At 41.5% G+C, this 20427-nt stretch overlaps 1 protein-coding gene across 2 annotated transcripts in view; it reads left to right on the plus strand.

The window, feature by feature from the left end:
• The window catches only part of GAREM1 (GRB2 associated regulator of MAPK1 subtype 1), a 106507-nt gene that overhangs the window by 24729 nt on the left and 61351 nt on the right, over positions 1 to 20427 (plus strand). The window contains exon 2 of one of the 2 annotated variants that reach the window (XM_055800141.1): positions 2720 to 2860. In XM_055800141.1, the coding sequence (XP_055656116.1) occupies positions 2720 to 2860 (141 nt within the window). Of the gene's footprint in view, positions 1 to 2719; positions 2861 to 20427 lie in introns of those variants that run through there. The other variant, XM_055800142.1, reaches the window with a different exon arrangement.

The raw sequence follows: 20427 nt of genomic DNA on the forward strand, positions 1-20427 counted from the left end.
TCCCACCCAGTTTTAGTGGAGTAACCACTTAAACAGATCATGGCATGTGTGCCATGACTGGAGTTGTCTCTGTTTTCTTAAGAATAGAATATTCCTAAGAATATTTCCTGAGAATTTCCTCAGACGCTTTGAGGGTGACCCATACTGTAATTATTTCCCTGCAGTCCTGGATGTAGAATCCAGCCTTCCTTTAGGTAACGTTCCAAAATTATACCTATGGATTGTAAGGCAGAGAAAAAGCATACCAGAGATGCTTTGTATTTTCTTCAAAATTTCTTTGCTACTGTCAGTGAAATTAGTAGAATACCAGTTCTTCCCTTAGGTGCCATTGGTGTTAGTTTGTTGTGGGATGGAATAATTACTTGTTGCCATGGATTATAGGAAGCGTGAAAGTAAGTCTCTGAACTGAAACACGAGTTTCAAATAACACCATATATTACTATTGTGGTTTTCCCCAAAATTGTAAACCTCTGTTGCAGCAAGCTGAGGATAATTTTCATATGTATTAGGAGTTTCCTTGTGAGCAGAAAACATGAGGTCCTAGAGGTCGGATGATTTGGTAGAAATTAGTGGATACATGATTCCTCCAGCAAATATATCTGAATTTCCTTCAAAATATGGATGGGACCAAAGAGTTCTCCAGCACTTCATCGTGGTTTTGCCACTTTTCCAGGGGCTTTCCGAGGTCCCTTATCCCAGTGTGCTGTGGGTGGAGGGGTAGTGCTTCCCAGGGAGCAGGAACTGCTGTTAAGCAGCCTGTCTGGCTGGCTGGGCTGCCAAGGGATGTGGTCCAAGAAGCACTTGGAAGCTAGTTCTTGGAATGTCCTGCTTACCTAGAAGCTACTTACTGTGCCGTGCAAAGGAAGGAAACCTGGAAATGGTGCCTTCATAGGAGCAAAAATAACTGGTATTAAGGAGCTCTGTATACCTTTTGATATTTTATATTTTTCTGTTCCCCCTCTACACCCCTATAACAACAGTTTGCCCACAGTTATATTTGCCCCAAATGTGCAAAACAGGAACTTTTTAAAGGTTTAACGGGCTGTGGGACAGCAGACCCAGGGAAGTCCATCACCTGCACTCCCTGCGTCAGAGCAGGTCTCACACCTGTTTAGCCAAATCCAAGTTTCTGGAGGAAACAAGCAGAATCCTGGGGCCAGACAGTGTCAGAGCAGATGGTCATAATGGTCTCTTCTGATTTAAAGTCTTAACAATTCTCACACACACCAGTTGCTGTGTTGTGAATTGTGTAGGAGGGTGCTCTCTGATAGAATGGGAGCATGAAATCAGGCAGGAATGGGGTGTGTAGTAGCCATTGCCTACACAGTGGAAAAGATTGTCTGGTGTGGGCAAAGGGAAAAAAAACAAAACCAAAAACCTCCATGGGAAGTATCTCTCCACTGCAGAGACTGAATGGGGGAAACGTCTGCTGCTTCAGGCTGAGGGAAGTCTCATTCTTCCACTGACTTTTACGGATACTGGAGGACAGTGAAGGGAATGCAGTTTGTTGTAGTAGCTGAAGGGGATGGGTTTTGTCCAACTTGATTCCGGGGCTAAACTGCTTGCTTTATTTTTTACTGTAACTGCAGGGGGCTGGTTGGAGAGAAGGAAAATGAAATTTAAAACTTCATTATTCTTGGCCCATGTTTAGCATCTACTAAGTGTTCCTGAAAGTTCACGTGGCTGTTTTAAACATGCCTTGAGAAAGGCTGTTTTCTGTGTGTTTAATGCAGACACGTACTGAGCAGGACTGCAGGTATGTAAGAGCAGTCTGCCGTGATATGCTGTGCTCTATGAAGATTGTTCGTATATCATGCTTGAGATGTATAGCTGGCACTTGGAGTACTATGTCTAGTGTGGCTCTTTCAATTGCTGGAAAGCCAGGCAAAGCACTCCAGTCCTGATCAGGCACTGCAGCTGGTGGAGGAGGGGAAAGTAATCGGCAGAAATGCAGAGGATTTGGTAGGGACAGGGCTAAAAAGGAGAGCTGGATTTCTGGCTGTGTTTGTGATGGATTTGACAGACACCAGAGTACAAGAGAGGGAATTACAAAGATGAGCTGGACATTATCTGTGGGGGCTTCTGGTTGAATGTATCTCTGAGAGGACTTTAGTGTGTGTTAAACTTGTATTTTTTTTTTCTGCCTCATTAAGTGGCAGGATTAAGGTTACAGGCATAGGAATGGCTAATTAAGCAGTGCCTTGCAAAGGGATAGAATGACAAAGCTGAAATCTCTGTATCTGCAAGTGTATGATATTCAATTACTTCATAGTGATAAGCAAGATTTGGCTTCAGGTGGCTGTAGGGTGGTGTGACAGTGATCTTTCAACATATGGAAATGTACCTTTTTTATCATCTATTTAAAAACTAAAAGAGCTCTCAAGTATTCATATCAAATGAGATAGGCAGACATAGAGATATGAAAAGTCTGCTTATGCAGAAAGCTGAAAAAGGAGCCCCAGAGCTACTGGTAAATAATCTGGATTACATCTCTGTGGTATTGTATTTATGCACAGAGTTGTTTTGCTTTATGTTTGTTTTCTGTAAGGTAAAGTGCTTATGTTGCAAAGATAAACACTGTGTAGAATTGGATTTTTAAATCTCCAAACATCTGAAAAAAAAATAGCAATAAGAATAATATGCTTGTTGTGAAGTTTTCCTAATTCGTGATGCAATCTGTGAAGTCGTTTTTTAAAAAAACCCTACTTCTGTTTTGCAGGAGAAACTGTAGAAGGCCTTCGAGAGAGCGATTATCTTCTGATTCATTCATGTCGGCAGTGGACAACAATTACAGCTCACAGTCTGGAGGAGGGTCACTACGTCATAGGGCCAAAGATAGAAATCCCTGTACATTATGCAGGTAAAGCTATTGTTGACCTGAAATTCAAATTCAAAGAGAATGAATTGCCTACCACTTACACTGATCGCTTTGTTTGACAAGAGGGAAGCTAAGTCTCTGATGCCAGTGTCTGTGACTTAACTTTTTAGTAATGTTAGACACATCTATTCAGTAGCCCTGGGAGTAAGTCAGTATTGGACTGGGTGGCACATTGACAGAACACATAGCTATGTAGAAGAATTGGTTTCAGTCTGAGTATAATGAACTGCCAGTGCTTCTCATCTGTGAATGTGGTGACAAAAGTGTGAAAGTTTGAAAATTCCTTGACATGTTCAATCAAAGGTGGAATGGGTTTTACACTTCATTGCATACTCAGGCTGAAGGGGATTTTTGAATATTTCCATGTTAAAAGCCAGGGACCCTTCATTGTAATAGTGCGGTTTTACACTAATGCTTCTCAGTACTTCCTTGTCACTGTCTGCCTTTTTGGATGATGCATAATACTGTTCCAAGCAGATATGATGCAACTAATCCATATTTATTTTACAATTTCAAATTACTTTCCTAGGAAATTATTTTTAATAACTGTTTCCTACTGCTCAATGTCCTTATTCACAGGCTGAATGGAACAATACTAAATGAGTGGGAAGTGCTTATCTTACTGCAGTAAATACAGAAAATTGAAGAAGCTGGAAAGTGTGAGCAGGGCAAGCCATGGCTACAAAGCAAAGATGTGGGCATTGTGTTTTACTTGGTCTTCTGTAGCCAGTTGTCAATTAAGTAATCTACTTGGCTCTCTTAAGGTCTCTTTTAAGATGCTGGTGCAATGAGGGTGTGCTAAGTTGTACAAGAGCTGACTGAAATGTTTTATTTCAATCACACCAGTGCTGCAACTGCAGTGATGCATCCTATTTCAGTGATGAAACTTACACCAGTTGCCTTCTTATGTACTGTTTCTCCTTGGAGTTCACTCTGGGAAGGTTAATTTTTTTAACGGGCATTTAAAAGCTTTGGTCTGATGGCATACAGTGTCATAATATACATGGCTTTAAAATTCTCCGAATGTAACTTTTTTTAATCTTTTTTTTTTTTTTTTTGTCTTTTTGCACCTCCTGGCTGCTGCATAAGCTTCAGTGCTGTGGTCAGATAAACACTTCACTTCCTTCAAGCAGATGCATTTTAAAATCCGCACTGTGATTCCTGGAAGAAGGAGAACAGAAAAAAAAATGGTTATTGGCATGAAGTAAGGCTGGATCTTAATAGGTTTACTAAAGCTTTGGTTTTAATTTTTAAAGCAATTAACCAAGATCTGCTAAGTGGGTTTCCTGACTCTTCATACTTCCATTCATTCATAGTGTAAATTTACATAGATACCAGCAGAATCAAAATCTGTCCCCCAAGATACTGCAAAAATATCTTCCTTGTTTATGTTAATGCAGGAAAAGAGTGTGCATTTAGTTGGCAGAATACGATTTGCTGTCAGACAGTCTCCAGAAAGTTCCCTGCTATAAACCCTTCGTTAATGAGATGAAAATACATCAAAGTTCAGAAACTGCCGTGTAGTGAGGGCACTTAATAAATATGTGATGGGCTTTGATGCTGCTGAAGAAACTTCACAAAAATGGTCAGTGCTAACTTGGGGTACCAGAGCATGTCTGATGGTCTTGCCTACGAGAAAGGAGAGACAAGTCTAAACATGTGAAGGTTTAGTTAGCAAAGTACTGCAGTCTGGTGCTTGGGTGCTAACATCTAAGTGAATTTAGAGACATCTTCCATACCCTAAAAATCAACTTATGATGCTGTGGATTACCATGCATAAGCTAACACTGAATGACCTCTCAGGGCTGCATTGTGCAGCGCCTTGCGTTTATTGCTTCCTGGCATCCAGAACCCCACACTACAGAGGTGAATGTAGCTGCCTAAGAAGACTTGCTGGGCTGGGCACTGATCTGGCACAGTTAAGCTGCTAGCTCTGGAGCTAGCCATGCTGTCTGCTCTGCAGTGAGCTCTGGGAGGTGGGAGTGCTTCAGAACCATTACCTTTCTGAGGAGGATGTGCTGCTACCAAAAGGTTAGTGCCGTCAGGTGGTGATTGCTGTGGGAGCTGGCTGGCATAGCCCTTCGTTTGCATGTGGGAACTTTCCATCGTTGCAGAAAACACAGCTAGAACAGTCAGCAGAATGTTTATATGAGACTCAGTCATTAGTTTTTGGGTTTAGAGGAGGGATTTTATATCCTTGTAGGCAAATGTTTGCAAAATGTATTGCTGTATAAATTTTGGATTATAGGACTGACTTTTTGCATGCTTTAACTTTAAACTTCTGTCAGGTTAGATGCACTGCCTACCAGAATGACCCTTAAAGATGGAACATAAGTGTTCATTAAAATTACTTTCTAGGTTTATTTTGGCTTTAATGGAATAACTGGGTTTTTTTAACCCTAGCAGACTTTTAGTGTAGCAAATTGCAGCATGATTTTGGCTGCAACAGTTGAGTGGGAAAGGAAGTTGAAACTGATGTTATTCTCCTGAGATTATGGGTTTAAGTACCACAAAGTCATCACTCACATATATAAATATGAGTATAAAGTAAATCTTATTTTGCTACTTGCTAAATTGGGTTTTGATCCTCTTATTAAACCTAAATACAATAAAGCCTTATTAAAGAAGGAAAATGTTGTATTTTACATTTAAGTGAAATCTCATTAAACAGATTCTGAGTTCTGCAGTCCTGCTGATGGTCTTTTCCCTGCTGGGAAACTGCTACCCTGGTTGTTTCTGTTGGGGATGGCTGACATGGTTAATTTTTGCTGTTGCTGTCAAAGAACAGTCATATATGACAGCTGTTAGTCTAACCATTCCCTCTTGAATACTCTTTACAGTCTGCTTCTCTTTAAAGTTAAGGTTAATGTAGCATCGAGTTCAATTTTCGTGTAATTAAAACCAAATGGCTAATGTGTTTCTGGCTTCTAAAACAAAAGAGGTCTTCAAGTGCATATAGAATGGAAAGGAGATCAGAATTACTGTCCTGATAGTCCCTTGTCTTGGTGTGAAAGGGTGGACTTTACAAGAGTCCAAGGTAAACCATCACAACAGAAGGATGTTGCCTTGGTGTCCTTTGCTTTCCTCAGGTACGTAATTCACACTTGGATACTTGCAGGATGGTCTTACTAGCTTTCTGTCTGAACTAGTTTTATATTGTTCCTGGATATCCTTAATACTAAATTTCTGCTCTAAAAGAGAGTCCAAAAGCAACTCTAAAAGAAGTATCATCCATACCCTCCAGCTGATGTCAAGTGTTACTGCTAGTTTTGGCATAGGCAGCACTGTAGTCTTGACTTTGATAAATGTCTCCCTTAGTAGCCTCTGGAAACTACTGGTTTGTGATCTGAATTTGGATGATACAGGCTGTGTTGGTATCTTGCAGAATTAGACTTCACTGTGCTGATGCTGCTTATCAAGTGGAACACCTCTCATTCCTTTGCAGAGCTACCAGCACAGGAAGGTGCATCCCAGGGGTCTGATGGCCATGTCTCAAGCATATTCTGTGATGGCTAAAAGGCACTGAAGACATCATCCAGGGTTTGAACGCTGTTGCCCTTGGGTGTTGTCTGACCCTTTATGTGTTACCTTCCATATATATTCTATATAGCTCAAAACTATCAGAAGTGGTTTTGAGGATTCATCAGCTCAAGCCACAGGGGTCTTCTGCTCTGACTCTAAATGGCCCAGATTCAACCTGGTGTAAATGCTTGTGCTCTGTGGCCATGGTTCCTTATGTATGTGGATTACTGATGTGACAGTTAATGGAGTTGGATATGGTTGCTTAAAACCTGCTGTGCAGGAAGAGCAGCACAGAGGGCTGTGGAGTAAGCCACATGCCCGTGCGCACCCCCACCTACACAGCGTAGCCCTTTCTTTCAAAGGCCATGCTAGTGTTGGTGAGTGCATGCAGTGAAAAGAAAAAGTACTTTGGGATGGGTTGGCAGCATCTAGGTTACTGTGCCCCAAATACTCACTCCTACATTTAATCAAATCATAACAGAACCTTTACTGTTGTTTTTTAGGGCCTTATCTCTGTTGTTGCAACTGATGGTTCATTTGCTCTCCTGCCCATTTGAGGCTTTTTCTGTTCTTAGAGCAAAGCTGTTCCTCTTGAGATTATGTTAAAAAAAAATATATATTTAAAGATCCAACCTCTTTTTCTTTAAGTTTTTACTCATCTTTGCCCAAAGTTTGGAGGGAATACCTCTTGTGTCACTGCTGCCATCTGTGTGCACATAGGTGGCAACTAAAGAAGAAAATACTTTTATGAAGACATTAGAAAGTAACTCCCTGTTCCAGGGTGTGCCACACTAACACATCCGGGGTGTTGGGAATACCCTTCCCATGAACTCACACCTCCCTGCCAGGCAGTGAAGGTATGCAAGTGCTAGTACGGAGTGATCGCTGGTGCCCAGTCCAGTTGCTTACCTGAGTGTGCTGATAGCTTTCTTAATGTCCTTTACATTTCCTCATGTAAAACCTTGTCATGCGTGCCTTCCCCAGGTGGGGTGCCAGGTGGGAATGAGTCAGAAGTCCCTTCTCTGGTGGCAGAAGTGGTGTACAACAAACATCCTACCGAAACTTGTTTCTACTGGTTTGATTTGTTAATGATGGAGTGGTGCCTGATGGGCCTGTTCCTCACTGCGTCACGCTAATGTGGAGGAAGACGGTCTCTGCAGGCCTTCTCAAGAGTGAACTTGCCTTCACAGTGGCGGAGTAGGAGAGCTCCCTGAGATTTTGTGACTTGCAGCTGCAGAAGTCCAAAGGCATGACACAGCTTTGCAGTCCCAGCAGGTGTACTGCTGCCCACTCTGGGTTTGTCAGACCTTGGACATTGAGGAAGGACAGCACTGAAGTATGGTGCGAGTTAGGCATCTCCTAGTTGTCTTGAGGTGATGACAGCAGCTGCTGTTGCTCAGCACCCACCCTGAACCTGATGTATCCAAGGTCTGGAAGAGCCTGGATTTTTAATTTGGTGATACTGAGCACTTAGATGTTTATAGTACGTTGGGTCTTCTCTAAGTATGCTGTACAGCTCCTTTGTGGCCCTGGAGAGAAGAGTAAACATTAGACTGGCAAATGTCTTTTGCTTGACGCCTTTATGGTGTCTGCTGCCAACTTGTGTCACTTTGGGGACAGAGCAGGTGCTTCCTTGTCTTATGTTCAGTTTGGACTCCTCGCTCCCTCAAGTGCAACTTCATGCTGTCTGCTGATCAAGGAAGGTGGTGTCGGATAAAGAGCTCTTTGTCTGGGGCTTTGCCTCCCTGGGAACAGCGGGTGGTGTCAGGGAGAGCTACGCCTGTTCTTCTCTGTAAGTGGAGCAGTACAGCTCTGGCAGGGTAATTTTAAAGTTCAAAGAGGTGGGTGAGATCTAAGACAGGGAGGGACACTGCTCTGGAGTAGGCAACTCTACTTAGGTGAGTCCTTTCCAGCCAACAGGTACACCACTCCCTGATATGAAATGCGTTTTGCATTTTAATTGGTGTTTTGCTTTGAATTTAACCTGGCATCCAGCTACCACAAAGCTCTCCTGGGGCTTTTGTGCTGTGCAACTGAATATAAGGCGGAGAGAACAGCCTGAACAGTGCTTCCGAGAGAGGCAGGCTGCCATGTGTCTATGGGCTGGTCAATAATTAATGAATGTATGTCCTCAGAAGAAAACCCAGGAAAAAAAAAAACCCAACCCACCCACATGTTTAACCCCCTGGAACACAAGTTTTGTTTTGGTTTGTTGTTTTTGATTCCAAAAAATCTTGAAAAAGCTTGTATGATCTGAAAAGCAGTTGGAGGTTTGAAAGCTTTTTCACAGGTACTGCTAATAAAAGCATTGCCACTAGCTTATAGTCTTTGTGCTTTTAAAAGATAAATATGACTCCTGTAGCTCTGAATACTTGACTGTGATGTTTCCTGACAATTGCAACCCTTTCTTCTATTTGTTTATGAGGAGTAAAGGCATTTTGTTTTTTGTGCAGAAGTTTGATTGCAGAGTAGATGCTGGGTATCGTAGGGTGAGATACCTAGGTGTTTGTTTTAGTGAGCAGATTGTGCCTCTTCAGCTGTCTGAGATTAATGTCTGAAACACTTCCAATTGTCCATATAGCATATTCTGTGCTTTTCTGACAGAGAAATGATTATGCCTTAAAATATATTTATCTACTTATTTTTTATTTAATTGCTGCCTCCTTTTTCGCTATCAAAGACTGAGTTTTTCTATTCTAGGCAATCATGGCTTTGTAGTCTGGAAACTTCATGTTCCTGGGTTTTTCAAACCTGCCACCTTGAAATAACAGATGAACTATTCTTCTATGCATGAGCAAATATCTATATTCTTAAATTATTTCATTTTCCCCCAGAGAGTTACCTTCAACAAGGTCAGTTTCTATCAGACTTCCCTATGGTTCTGTCTGTTATTCCACTTTTCTGTGCCTGTTTAAATTTTGGCAAATGCCTCACCACTGATCTACAGTGCAATATCAAATCACAGGATCAAAATGCAGGCACTTGAAGTTGCTGGCAGAAATCACATATTTCTTTTGCACCCGTGTATGTGCATGTTCTTCCTGTTCTTTCATCCCTCCCCCTTTAGCCAGTCTGGTGAAGTAGCAGCTTTTTGCCTAAATTTAATGAAATGGTCCCCTTTTTGCCTGACCATCTGTACTGGTGGCCTTCTACTTTGCACTTAGTTTTATAACTGTTAAGATGGCTCCCTGGTTTTTGTTTGCTTGCTTACTTGAGTTTTGATTGAGGCACTTGTCCTGAGACCCAGGAGTTTGTTCTGAGTATATACAGTACTTGCTTTCTAGTGTTGTGCACTGTCATCTTCCCAGAATGCAAGCTATTGGGTCAGAAATACCTTCTCAGTGTAGGGAGATGGTTCATATTTAGCTTCTAGTGAAACAATGGTGTACAGTTCTTCATCAGGTTGCACTGCGGAGTGTCTTTCACTCTCAACTTTGTCTCTCTGGAGTCAGCCAGACTTTTTGCAGTGTCTGGTTTCCTTGAAGTTACCCTCCTCATAAATGTGAGTTAGCAGGCTGTGAGACTGCTTTTCTCTTTGTATATATACAGCTTCATGTCTATGAGAGATTTCTACAGTTGCCTATAGAATTTGTAGAATTTGCTTGATGTTCAGTTTGGTGAATGGATATATCAAAATTTGTATTTAGCCCTCTGGTGAAACCCTATTCAACTCTATTTTAGTTCCCATCCACCTTCTAGTTTTGCTGCCTGGCCCATCTGAAATGTCTGAAACTGCTGTAGAGGCTGCTGCTCTTAAGAACGGTTGAGTTAGTTCACAGGGTAGTATTACTCCCAGTAACTGAGAAAGAGTCTGATTATGTCCCAGAAGTTCATGGAAAGAAAATACCTGCATTTTCTCTCTTGCTTTCCAACCTGGAATAAGTGTTTGTCGTTTATAGACACCCAGTTGTACTACAAAATTTGTTTGGTTTCATGGGATTTGCTTGGTGCCTTAAAGGAAACAAAAGCTTGTGAAGATAGTGCTATTTTTCAATACTAGCTCGTGAGTATAATCTTACTCCTGTTTAAAAAAAACCTAAGTCTTGCCTCAGCATTGAACTTTGTGTTTTGTTTGCAAGAAGGGAAAAGGAGTAGGAGGAGAGAGGGAAAACTTGCAGCCTTTACAGCTTATGAAGTATCACATTCCTCTCAGACTTGCAGTTCTTGGCTGTTACTTTAAGTCTGCAAACTTGCGACTTGCTGAAATTCAGCTGTGACCTCATAAGCATTCACTGTAAGGTGGATTTTTTGTTTTGTTTGCTTGTTTCAGATCTCTGTGGGCAGCAAAGAAGCTGATCAGAGTTGCATCAGTTAAGAAAGAACTCTAGAGGCTTGTACAAAAGAAATGAACTTGGGAGGATGACTTTTTGAAAGATTGCAGTTGAGGGAAAGGTAGGATAGCAGCCAGGAAACTGCTTCCCAGAAGGCTGGGTGATGGACTAATCACACAGGATTTGCTTGGCACTGCTTGAATTGCTTTGCCTTAGCTCTTGGCTAGTATAGTGGAGCGCTGGGCTGATTTGCACGATGCTAGAAAGATTTAAGCACTTGGGAGAAGGGTCTTAAAAGCTGCCTAACTTAACCACTAGGAAGCTGAGAGGAAAAGGCTGATCCCTGCTGGGAATTTGAGGTGTTTTTAGAGCTTCACTCAAGGTTCCGGTCTGATCCCACGATTCTGACCACTTGAGGCTGCCCTAAGTACCAGCTACAATGAAACCGGGAATGTGGTTCCTGACTTCCCAAGAGGAAGCAGTTCTCCTCTTTCACGAGGTGTAACTTAAGGATTTAAAAGGGAGGAGATGCATGAACGCAACAGGCGGCCCTGCTGGTAAGCTCATGCCAGCGAGGTTGGGGTAGGGGTGAGCTGCCTGTTCCTAGACAGTGAACAAGGCACAAATTGTGAAGCTGCTTCACTCTTTCCTACCCTGAAGTAGATGTTCAGGCATGTAGAAAACCATACAGTTAAAAAGCTTCAAAGGGAGTTAGAAGCTCAAAGAGGGTCTGTTAGCCTGTAATTGTAAGTCTGGAACTTCACAGGTTTCCCAAAAGTAAGAGTTTTACAGAGTTAATGCTACCCATCTGGCCTCGAAGTTGACCCTTGACGGGAGAAGAGAATAAAGAGAAGGCAGTTGTAAAGGACATGGTTACTGTTTAATCATTCAAAAAATATGTGCTTTCCCTTCTGTGCAAACCTTGAGGAACACTCTTTATAAGATCTGTTTGAGCTGAAAGGGGGTGCGTTTTGAGTTGATAGTTTATATGGATAATGATGCCTTTTGTTAACCTGTTGCTTGGTGCTGGTGTGTGGTTTGTGTTTTTGTATGAACAGAGGCAGGTGCAGAAGAAAGCAAGCATACGTCACTGCTGTGATATCTTTACAGAGAATAATGCAGTCACCAGTGCAACTACCCCATGACTCTTACCTGGATTGTAATGCATGCTAGTAGCAGATGCTTTTGCAGCGAAGTACAAACCTTAATGCTTAGCTGATTTGCATATAGTTTACTGCATTTTTATTTTTTTTAACTTCATTGAGCTGCCTCTTCTGCCTTTTGGTTTCACTTTGTTTCAAGTTCATCCCCTCTTCTTCCTTTGTTGATATTCTGACTTGTTACATGGCCTAAATCTGTGTGGGAATTTGGGAGGGAAGAAATTGCCATGAGCTTCCTATGATCAGTCTAAGAAACTTCTTTTAAACTGACTGTCCTTTTTGCTTCTTGGGGCTGGAGGGGAAACTGTTACAACTGAGCTAACATGGCAAAGAAGCAAGGCAAAAATGATGAACGTGTTTCCCTTCTGTAAATACAGAACCCAGGCAGGAATGTAGAACAGGGTTTTTGATAGGTCATGTGTGTTTGAGGAGGGAGCTGCGGAGAAATATGTCGCACAGGATGATGTCATGTTGTGAATTTTTGGATGCCCAAACAGATTTATTTTTTTTTTCCTGGAGCCAGTGTTTGCTGCTCAAAACAACTGATAGGAAGTGCGATAGAAATTCTTCAGTCAGCATCCTCCCCATGGAAACCAGCACACTTCATGTCTGGGAACGAGGGCTGGTCACGTCAGTGCTGCCTATTAAAGCAACTGACATCACGGGTGTCTTAAGCTTTGACTGAACTACTGTGCCAATTGGTGCCAATAGGAAAATAAAACCATGCTATTTAAGCCATGTGTAACTCTGTTTATATGGAGAATGTAATTTGTGTGTTTAATTTAGCCTGTGATCCAAGACAGTAATTCTGCTGTGTCAGGGAAGGGCACTTCTGTGTGCTTTGAAACTTCGAGGAGTGGAAAAACTGGCTTTTTTTCTGTCATGAACTGTTTTGTAGAGATTTTCTGTTCTCAGTTGGCAAAGATTAACTTGTGTTATGTGTGTGTGGGAAGCTATTAACACTAATAGCAAAGGTGACCATTATTAACTGGATAGGAGGAACATGAGTGTTTAACTTTTCATTCTGAAGGACCTAAGCATTAGAGGGAAACTGAAGCCTGTACTTATTTCCCTCACAGCTTTATGTACAGGCGTGAAGCTCCATTTCTCCACTCATACCCTTTAGTGCAGCTGAGACTCAACTTTTCTTTTGAACCAGAGTGCACAGTTTGATCCCAAAGACGGGCAGAGCAGCAAAGAAGGAAATGCATCATACATGCGTGCACTGTGCAGGAGCTTTCATGAGTGTCCTCAAACTAGGAACGCCTGGCTGGGGAGCCACCTGTCACAATCTACAACACTGACAAATGCTACTGTCATCTTGGATGGTTGATAGCCTATGTAGAGTAAGAAAGTTTTAAATCTAAATGCTAAGAAGGTTCTGTTTTTCAGGGCAGTGACCTTCACAGCACACTCTTTCAGTATTTGTCACCAGTTCAACCTTTTCTGGTTCATCTCGCCTGAATTCTGTATTGCGGTAGGCTGGGAATAGCCAGCCAAGGCTGGCTGGCTGCGTTTGGCTTTGAAATAATTCGAGCTGGCTGCGTCTGCTCCTTGTTGCCTAGTTTTGCAGTGCTTACCTGATCCCTCTTTTTTGGTGTGCATAGGGACAAGTTCATCATGTGAAAGGTCCTATTTTTGTCACGATGGCTGCATGCTTGCACAAAAAAAGTAGAGGGATGTTCAATTAGGATGTATGGTCACATCTGAAGGTTTCTGCAGGTCTTCACCAAAATAATGGGAAGTACATTTGTTGTCTTCTGCCAGAAGAACAGGTTTGGCTTGTGTTTTGGGTTTTTTGGTGTTTTTTCCTTTTTTAAATAATTAATACTGTTTTGAATGTAGGCAAGTGTGAGATGTGTATCTGTGGAGGATAAAGAGTGTTCAGCAGGAAGTACTGATGGGGGAAAGCTTTCTGATTAAATGCTGCGTGGGCCCCTGTTTCCAAACAATAAAGACTGTGTAGGCCAAGTGGGACTACTGTGAAGCTTGATGGGAAAAGTGAAACCTTAGTGACATAGAGGGACAGGGTGGCTTGCGTAATCCAGTTCTTTGGCTACTGTGTCCCTGCTAGATTAATTACTAGGGTTCAAAGTATATGTGGGGAATTAAGACATTTGTTACACACATGGCTTCACCAAAAAAAAGAAGAAGAAAAACAAAGTAATGCTGTGGTTTAAGATTTGTGGGTCTGAGCTGAGAGGTTCTTAACCAGTGCAACTTGGAAACCTGGAATGAGCTTCTGGGAAGGCTGTGGCCCTTAGAGTTATTATAGGGGAATGGCTACAGCATATCTTGGGGTGCTCTATGAGAAATAGTCTTAAGCAGAAACGAGATTGCAGTGTGATTGTAAATCAGCTTTAGCCTTTTCTAGACATTGTTGGGATGTCAGATGGGAGAGATGGTCATTACTTGTTAACTGCTCACGGTATCTACTTTTTCCTGTGAAGTGCTTTCAGATCCTTCAGGAGGACAGTTGCTATCAAAACATAATGTGAATTTAGACAAACTTCCTAACTAAAACTAATGGAGAACCTGAGTCTGGCTTCAGACTGGTGGTGTCTTAAAACAGTATGTAAATAGAAGAGAGACTGACAGATCTAGTATGCCCGTGATCCTATCTGAAAAACTTCTTTGTCTAACTCTAAGAAAGAGGCTGAGAGATGCACTTGAAATCTTAAGGGGTTGGGGTTTTTTTGTTGGTTGTTTTCCTTCTTGTCAATTTGATTCCTGCTGACTGACCACTACCCCATTGTGGCATGCCTGCGGGTTACCTGTGTTTATCTACTGATGTGCTAGTACCCACACTGCTGAGGATACACAGCACAGACCCAAAGGTCTGCCAGAGCTGTTCTAGATAGGTGGTTGGGAGCAGATGTGCTTGTGCTGCCTTCCCAAGCTGGGAGCACCATGCACAGACTTCTCCATAGCAGACAAGCTTGGCTGATCTTGTCAGTTTGTAGTCATCCTGCTGGGTGTGGGGATGAGCAGGAGAGATGTTACGGCAGCAATAGGGAGGGAGAGGAACAAGGGGGTGATGGCAGTGGAGGGGGGAAGCAGGAGACAATAGCGGCAGCAGCCCGGGTGGTGATGGAGGGCAGGAGCAGGAAGAGGTGGTGGGACTAGGGCTGCCCTGCAGGAGGTTGGGAAATGCCCAGCGTGGCAAAGATGAGGCACTCTGCCAATCCCACTTTGGGATCAGGGCTCTCATTTCTAACCGGTAATTCCCTCTGTGTACCGCATGCTTCTCAGTACTTTGCTTAGGAAAATTTCTGGTACCATTTTAACAAAAAGTTGCTTTACTGATCTGCGTTTCTGGTTAGAACTCTAACAACTAGAATTAGTCTGTCTAGAAGAAAGAGACATATGGCAAGCAAATGGCCCTTTTTAATGAGCCTCCCACTCAGCAGTTGGCTGCTCACTCAGTTTGTGTGTGGTACAGTCTTAGAGCAGCATCTCACTGCCAGGGAAAAAAACCCACCTCCTGCAACCTTTTGGTGGTTTTTTTTTCAGGGAGGGGCAGTGAGGGACAGCACGACACAGATTAAGTATTATAAAAAGACAAAGCCTCATGTTAGCTTCTTCAACAATTTGTTACCCAAACTATAAGATGTTCCAGAACCTAGTTTAGAAAGCTGGAAAGCACCCAGTTCTTTACCTTTCAATGGTGGTTGGGTACCATATGTACCCTTTTACAGCATGTGGGGTTTTTTAATGATAAATAAAATCAGTAACATAATGCCTAACTTCTGAAAGTCACAGTGGTCTAAAAGGCTGCAATAAGTGATTGCAGCTGGTCTATAAAATCCTATTTAAATTAATTTCATTAAATACTTGATGGAAAATACTGTATTTGGTTGCCAGTAGTGGGTCTGGAGGATTGATGGGACCATTGTTCTTAAACTGTAGGTGCCACCAGTATGGGAGCATAATATTTATGATGACCAGTCTCTGCTGTTAGTAACAGCCGTGTGACTGACCTAAGAGAAATCCATTGCCGAGGTGTAGCAGTGTAAGGAATCATGCAAGTAAAACCATATTTATTTATGTCCAGATTCCTCCATTCAGCTTTATGACTTCAGATGAACTTGTAGCAAGGTCAGGCTGTCCTTCAACGCTTAACCTTGCCTGCTGAAGAATATTCTGTGCTAAGGCAATGACTTTTAGTATTGGATCTGTGGTTGATGTTCATTCTCATATTGGAGTTAGTTTGTGTATAGCAAATGGAAGATGCTTTGCTCTCAGTCATCCTGCTACTGACTCCCTCTGAAGCTCTGCCATGTCTGATGTGCAGTAGTGCCACTTTTCCTTCTTGCTGTGATTTCTAACACCTCTCCTGGCTGCTCAGTGATTTGAAATTGCAAAGTACTTTGCCACCCTCTGTGTGCAGTTGGGGCTGCCCAGCTCTCAGCTAAACAGAGAGGGTTGCTTGTGCAGACTTTGGCTTTGAGCACTGTGTCTGCATGGTAGTTTGATTGGATCCTTTGTCACTGTAAGAAAGAGGCTGGTTAAGTATTTCTGCAAGAAAAAAAAGAGAGCTGTGGTTCAAATCTGTTTCAGCGGGACTGCCTGCAAGAAGAGTGGGAGGTACTGGAGTTCACTGGGGTGGTTGCAGCAGCAGAGTGCACCTAATGCTTCACCTGGTACTATTTACTCTCTTTAGTTGCCGTGAATAACATTCTTGTTCCTCTTTCAGAAGAGGAAGGGAAGCTATTAGCAGCAATGGCTGTGCACATCCAGCTCTTTTGATAAGATATGAACTAGTAATTGCAACTTAAAATAACTTCTCTCAGCCCATGATGTTAGCTGTGCAGTTGTTATCTAAGCAGCCTGGAAACAGAGCTGTGCCGCTAGCCTCAGACACTGCTAGGTCTAGTGTCTGACAGACTGGTTTGAAATCTGGGGATGAGATTTTCAGCTGGCCAACACAGTCTGGGTGGTTTTTTTGTAGACTTAATCTGCAGTCTCTCAGGCTTTCTTCCAACTGTGTGTGTCTAGCAGGGACTCTTGAGAACTTCTCCCTCCCCAGACCGTGTCTGGACACACGCCAGCGGAGCACGTATGTACAAACCTTCTCTATGTCAAAATGCTGGTGAACAATTATAGCAGTACGATATGGAGGGGAGGAGGGGGAAGGCATTTGACTCTCTGTACTTGCCAAGTCATATTATCATAGCAAGGTGTGAGTAATAGCCGCTCGCACGCGCGCTCACTCTCTCTATATATATATATGTATATATACACACACACACACAGAGAAATGCCAGACCTCACTTCAATTTGATTTCCAAGGTATCCGTATGCCAGAAAGCAGACTACTTCCAGATACCTTTTCTTTATGTGTGAGTAGTAAAAACCATTCAGTATGAGTGGGCTGAACTTTTTGGGGGGGAGAAATGCGAATATATTTTAAGGAATTTTTGTTCTGATGGACAAGTAACTAAAAAAAGCAATGCAGCAAAATAGTCTACATTATTTTGCTAATGTGACTGAGCTAAACTGTGTTGTTTACTGTTGGGATGCATGTAGGGGGATTGATCTATTATTTTTTAAAAATCTAGGTTTTCTATTTTAAAGCTTAAAGGGAGTGTATAGTTTTATAGCATGGTGAATTAAATAGGATCTATCAGGAGTAGGTAGGTCCTGCTGACTGTATAGTAAGCAGCAGAAAGTTTTTGCAGTGACTGATGCCTTCCTATCTGGGAATAAACTGGTAAGGTATCTAGTTTATTTCTGTTGTCTTACATTAATCTGAAAAAGGGTAGGGTAAATTTAATGCAACTCAAAAGCAGGCTTTTGAATCTTCTGTATCTCTGGTTACTCAAAAAATAGCCAAAAGAATTCTTTCATATGAAGTTTTCAACAAAACTATAATGCTTTAGACATGGAGATAAATGAAATACTGAAATACATTAATGTCACAAATTACAAGAACACAAAATGAAGTTAAATAGTGTGCTTGAGGGAGATGGGCAAAGAAGTCTGGGATGCTGTGAAATTCCTGTATGACAAATTGCCACAGCTTGTATACATCTGAGTGGATGTTCAAGGAAGCTGGTGTTTCCATTAGAAAGTTTCTGTAAAAGAAGGTTGCAACTGGTCCTTTCCGTTTTGAAAAAGCTGGGAAGGGGGTTGAGTTGTAGACTTAGAAACCTAGTAAGTATCTAAGGCCTATGAAAATCAAATTTCTCTTCCTCAAGTTTTCAAAACAGAACCACTATATGAATACTTCTGAGAGGATTGCTCTGCCCAAATCAACAACACAAAGTATCTGCTGCCTTTTTTAGTACAGGGCTACTTTTTTGGGGTAAGAACATTTTCAGCTCGTTGTGCTCATAAGCTGCTATGATGGATAGGATCTGTATTGCATATATAGACCCTCACTTTGAAGGGCCTATATCGTAGGAACCATATATGTGCTTTACGTGCATATTTCTAATGTTTGCTGTTGTGTGTGGTGATGATGGGTATTGATTGTTTTTCGTAGTTGCTGGTCCAGTCACAGTGATCTTCAGATGCATTTATAAAATAGAGGAGAAAATAAGCATTACTGCCGGGGGCTTCACCTTGAGCAACAGTAAGTCTTGCTCTTCCAAATCTGAATCAAAAGTTTCAACTGTTGCATTTTGAAAGGCAGCACTTGAGTAACACTTCATCATGTTGATAGTTTAGTTGGATCAGTTTAAAACAAGCCCTTTTTAAAGGCTTAGTTGTTTGTGAAGCTTAAAATGTTGTGTGGATAGCTATTTGGAAAACTAAAATGTGGGACCTGGTTGGTTAGCATTTGCTTTAGGCTTCAGTATCATTCACTTCAAAAGCAATCAACAATAGAAATTACATGGACTGGTTTTGGCAGATGAGGCTTTTTGTTTCTTGCTTTCCTTTGTTGGAGGCGTGATCTTGGGAACAGACAGAATACTTTGACTAGCATTGCTATAAATATTAGTCCCCCCTCCAGGAATTCTCTGTACCAAACAAATAAACAAAACTGTTTAAAAAATGTGTCCTTTTATCTGAGGACTCATTAAAACGAATACAAACACCTTCTCACCTATATGTCTTCAAACACTTTCTCTGAAATGGATTTAAAAATAACTTTGTTTTCTTCTATTTGGGGTCTGTTTGTGGTATGCAGCCACAACTCCATATTGTTGCAGGCTAGAGCATGTCGTATCATGGCTTCTTAGGCCAGATGAGTTTCACAAGTCAATTATGCTTATAATTAACAAATGCTGTAACTCAGAAATTTGTGTTAAATGATCAGGTTTTTAGTTCAGAGCTTAGTAACCATCATTAGGTAATTCTTCACCAAGTATAGTCTTCATTTGAATTGCTCATCAGTCACTTCTCTTGGTAAATCCTCACTGGAGGAAAAAATCCTCCTTTCCCTGCTGTAGGAAGAAAGTGGTTATGGCATGTGGGTGATGTCAGAACTCTGGGGTAACATTTGGACTAAGCAAAAAACCACAGGATCAGGGAAAGAATAGATGAAGCTCTTCTTAACCAGGTCAGAGGAAAACTGTCTACTCTCTGTAAGTAATTTTGCAGAAGTACATAACGTTTCCTGAGTCGAGCCGTGGATTTTTTTTATTTATTTTTCAAGAGATTAATAATAAAGTCCTGCTAATTTCAATGGAAGCAGAGCTAGATTACTGATAAGGGTTCTTGAAGAGCCTGCTTCTGAGTATTCAAAAAAACTTGTATTCTCTGGTATTCTGCTGATACTACCATGTTTAAAAACTGAGAAATATGAGGAAGCAATGTGGGTGACTTCTGCTTGTTTGAATGCAATGACCCTGGATCTAGGGGCTCACTTCCATGAGAGGAGGCAGAGGCTACAGATGGCAAGGTTTTCAAGTCCTATTCGGAAACAACTAAGATTCAAAAGTGTGTTGCCTTAGACTTTGAACCTTAATCTAGTGGCTGTAAAAGAATGTACATCTTTATCTGTATAAAAAAAAAATTATAGCAAAATCAGTTTAATGCCCAGGGATGGATGAAGCTAATGCATATATGAGGATGCTTATATTTGTTTAGCTGATTCCATAGTAAAGGTAATTAGAATGTAATGGTAGCAACAACAAAAATGTGATGCCATATTGAATGTATTTTGGTTGGAGTAGCAACAACAACAACAAAAATGTGTACTTACAAACTTGGAGCATGTAAGTACAATTAGTAATTTTAAATGCACTGAATAAGTCAATCCCAGCCACCCATGGCAATGAATTTATGGGTGTTGTGTTTTTGGAGCACCAAATTTAGGTTCCTTACTCTTAGCTGCTACGGCTCAGAAACGTCGTAGCAGTGAAGAACAGTAAAAATCTGTTTTCCACTGAAGACAGCAGGTGCAAGACCATATACAAAGGACTTATATTATTTAGTAAGAGCACCTCTTCTTGTAAGAATTGGGCTGCAGACTGTTAGAACCATATCAATCAAATATATGGAAACAGATGCACTTGACTGTTGTTTCTCCTCTTTTCCTTTCCAGTGGATGTAATTGCACATACTAAAACAAGTGGATAGATTAATTCTGTATAATAACTTTTTAGTTAAAAAAAAAAAAAAAAGAAACCAAACTGCTGAAGTGGTG

The sequence above is a fragment of the Falco peregrinus genome, chromosome 3 (assembly GCF_023634155.1).
Source record: "Falco peregrinus isolate bFalPer1 chromosome 3, bFalPer1.pri, whole genome shotgun sequence".
NCBI lineage: Eukaryota > Metazoa > Chordata > Aves > Falconiformes > Falconidae > Falco > Falco peregrinus.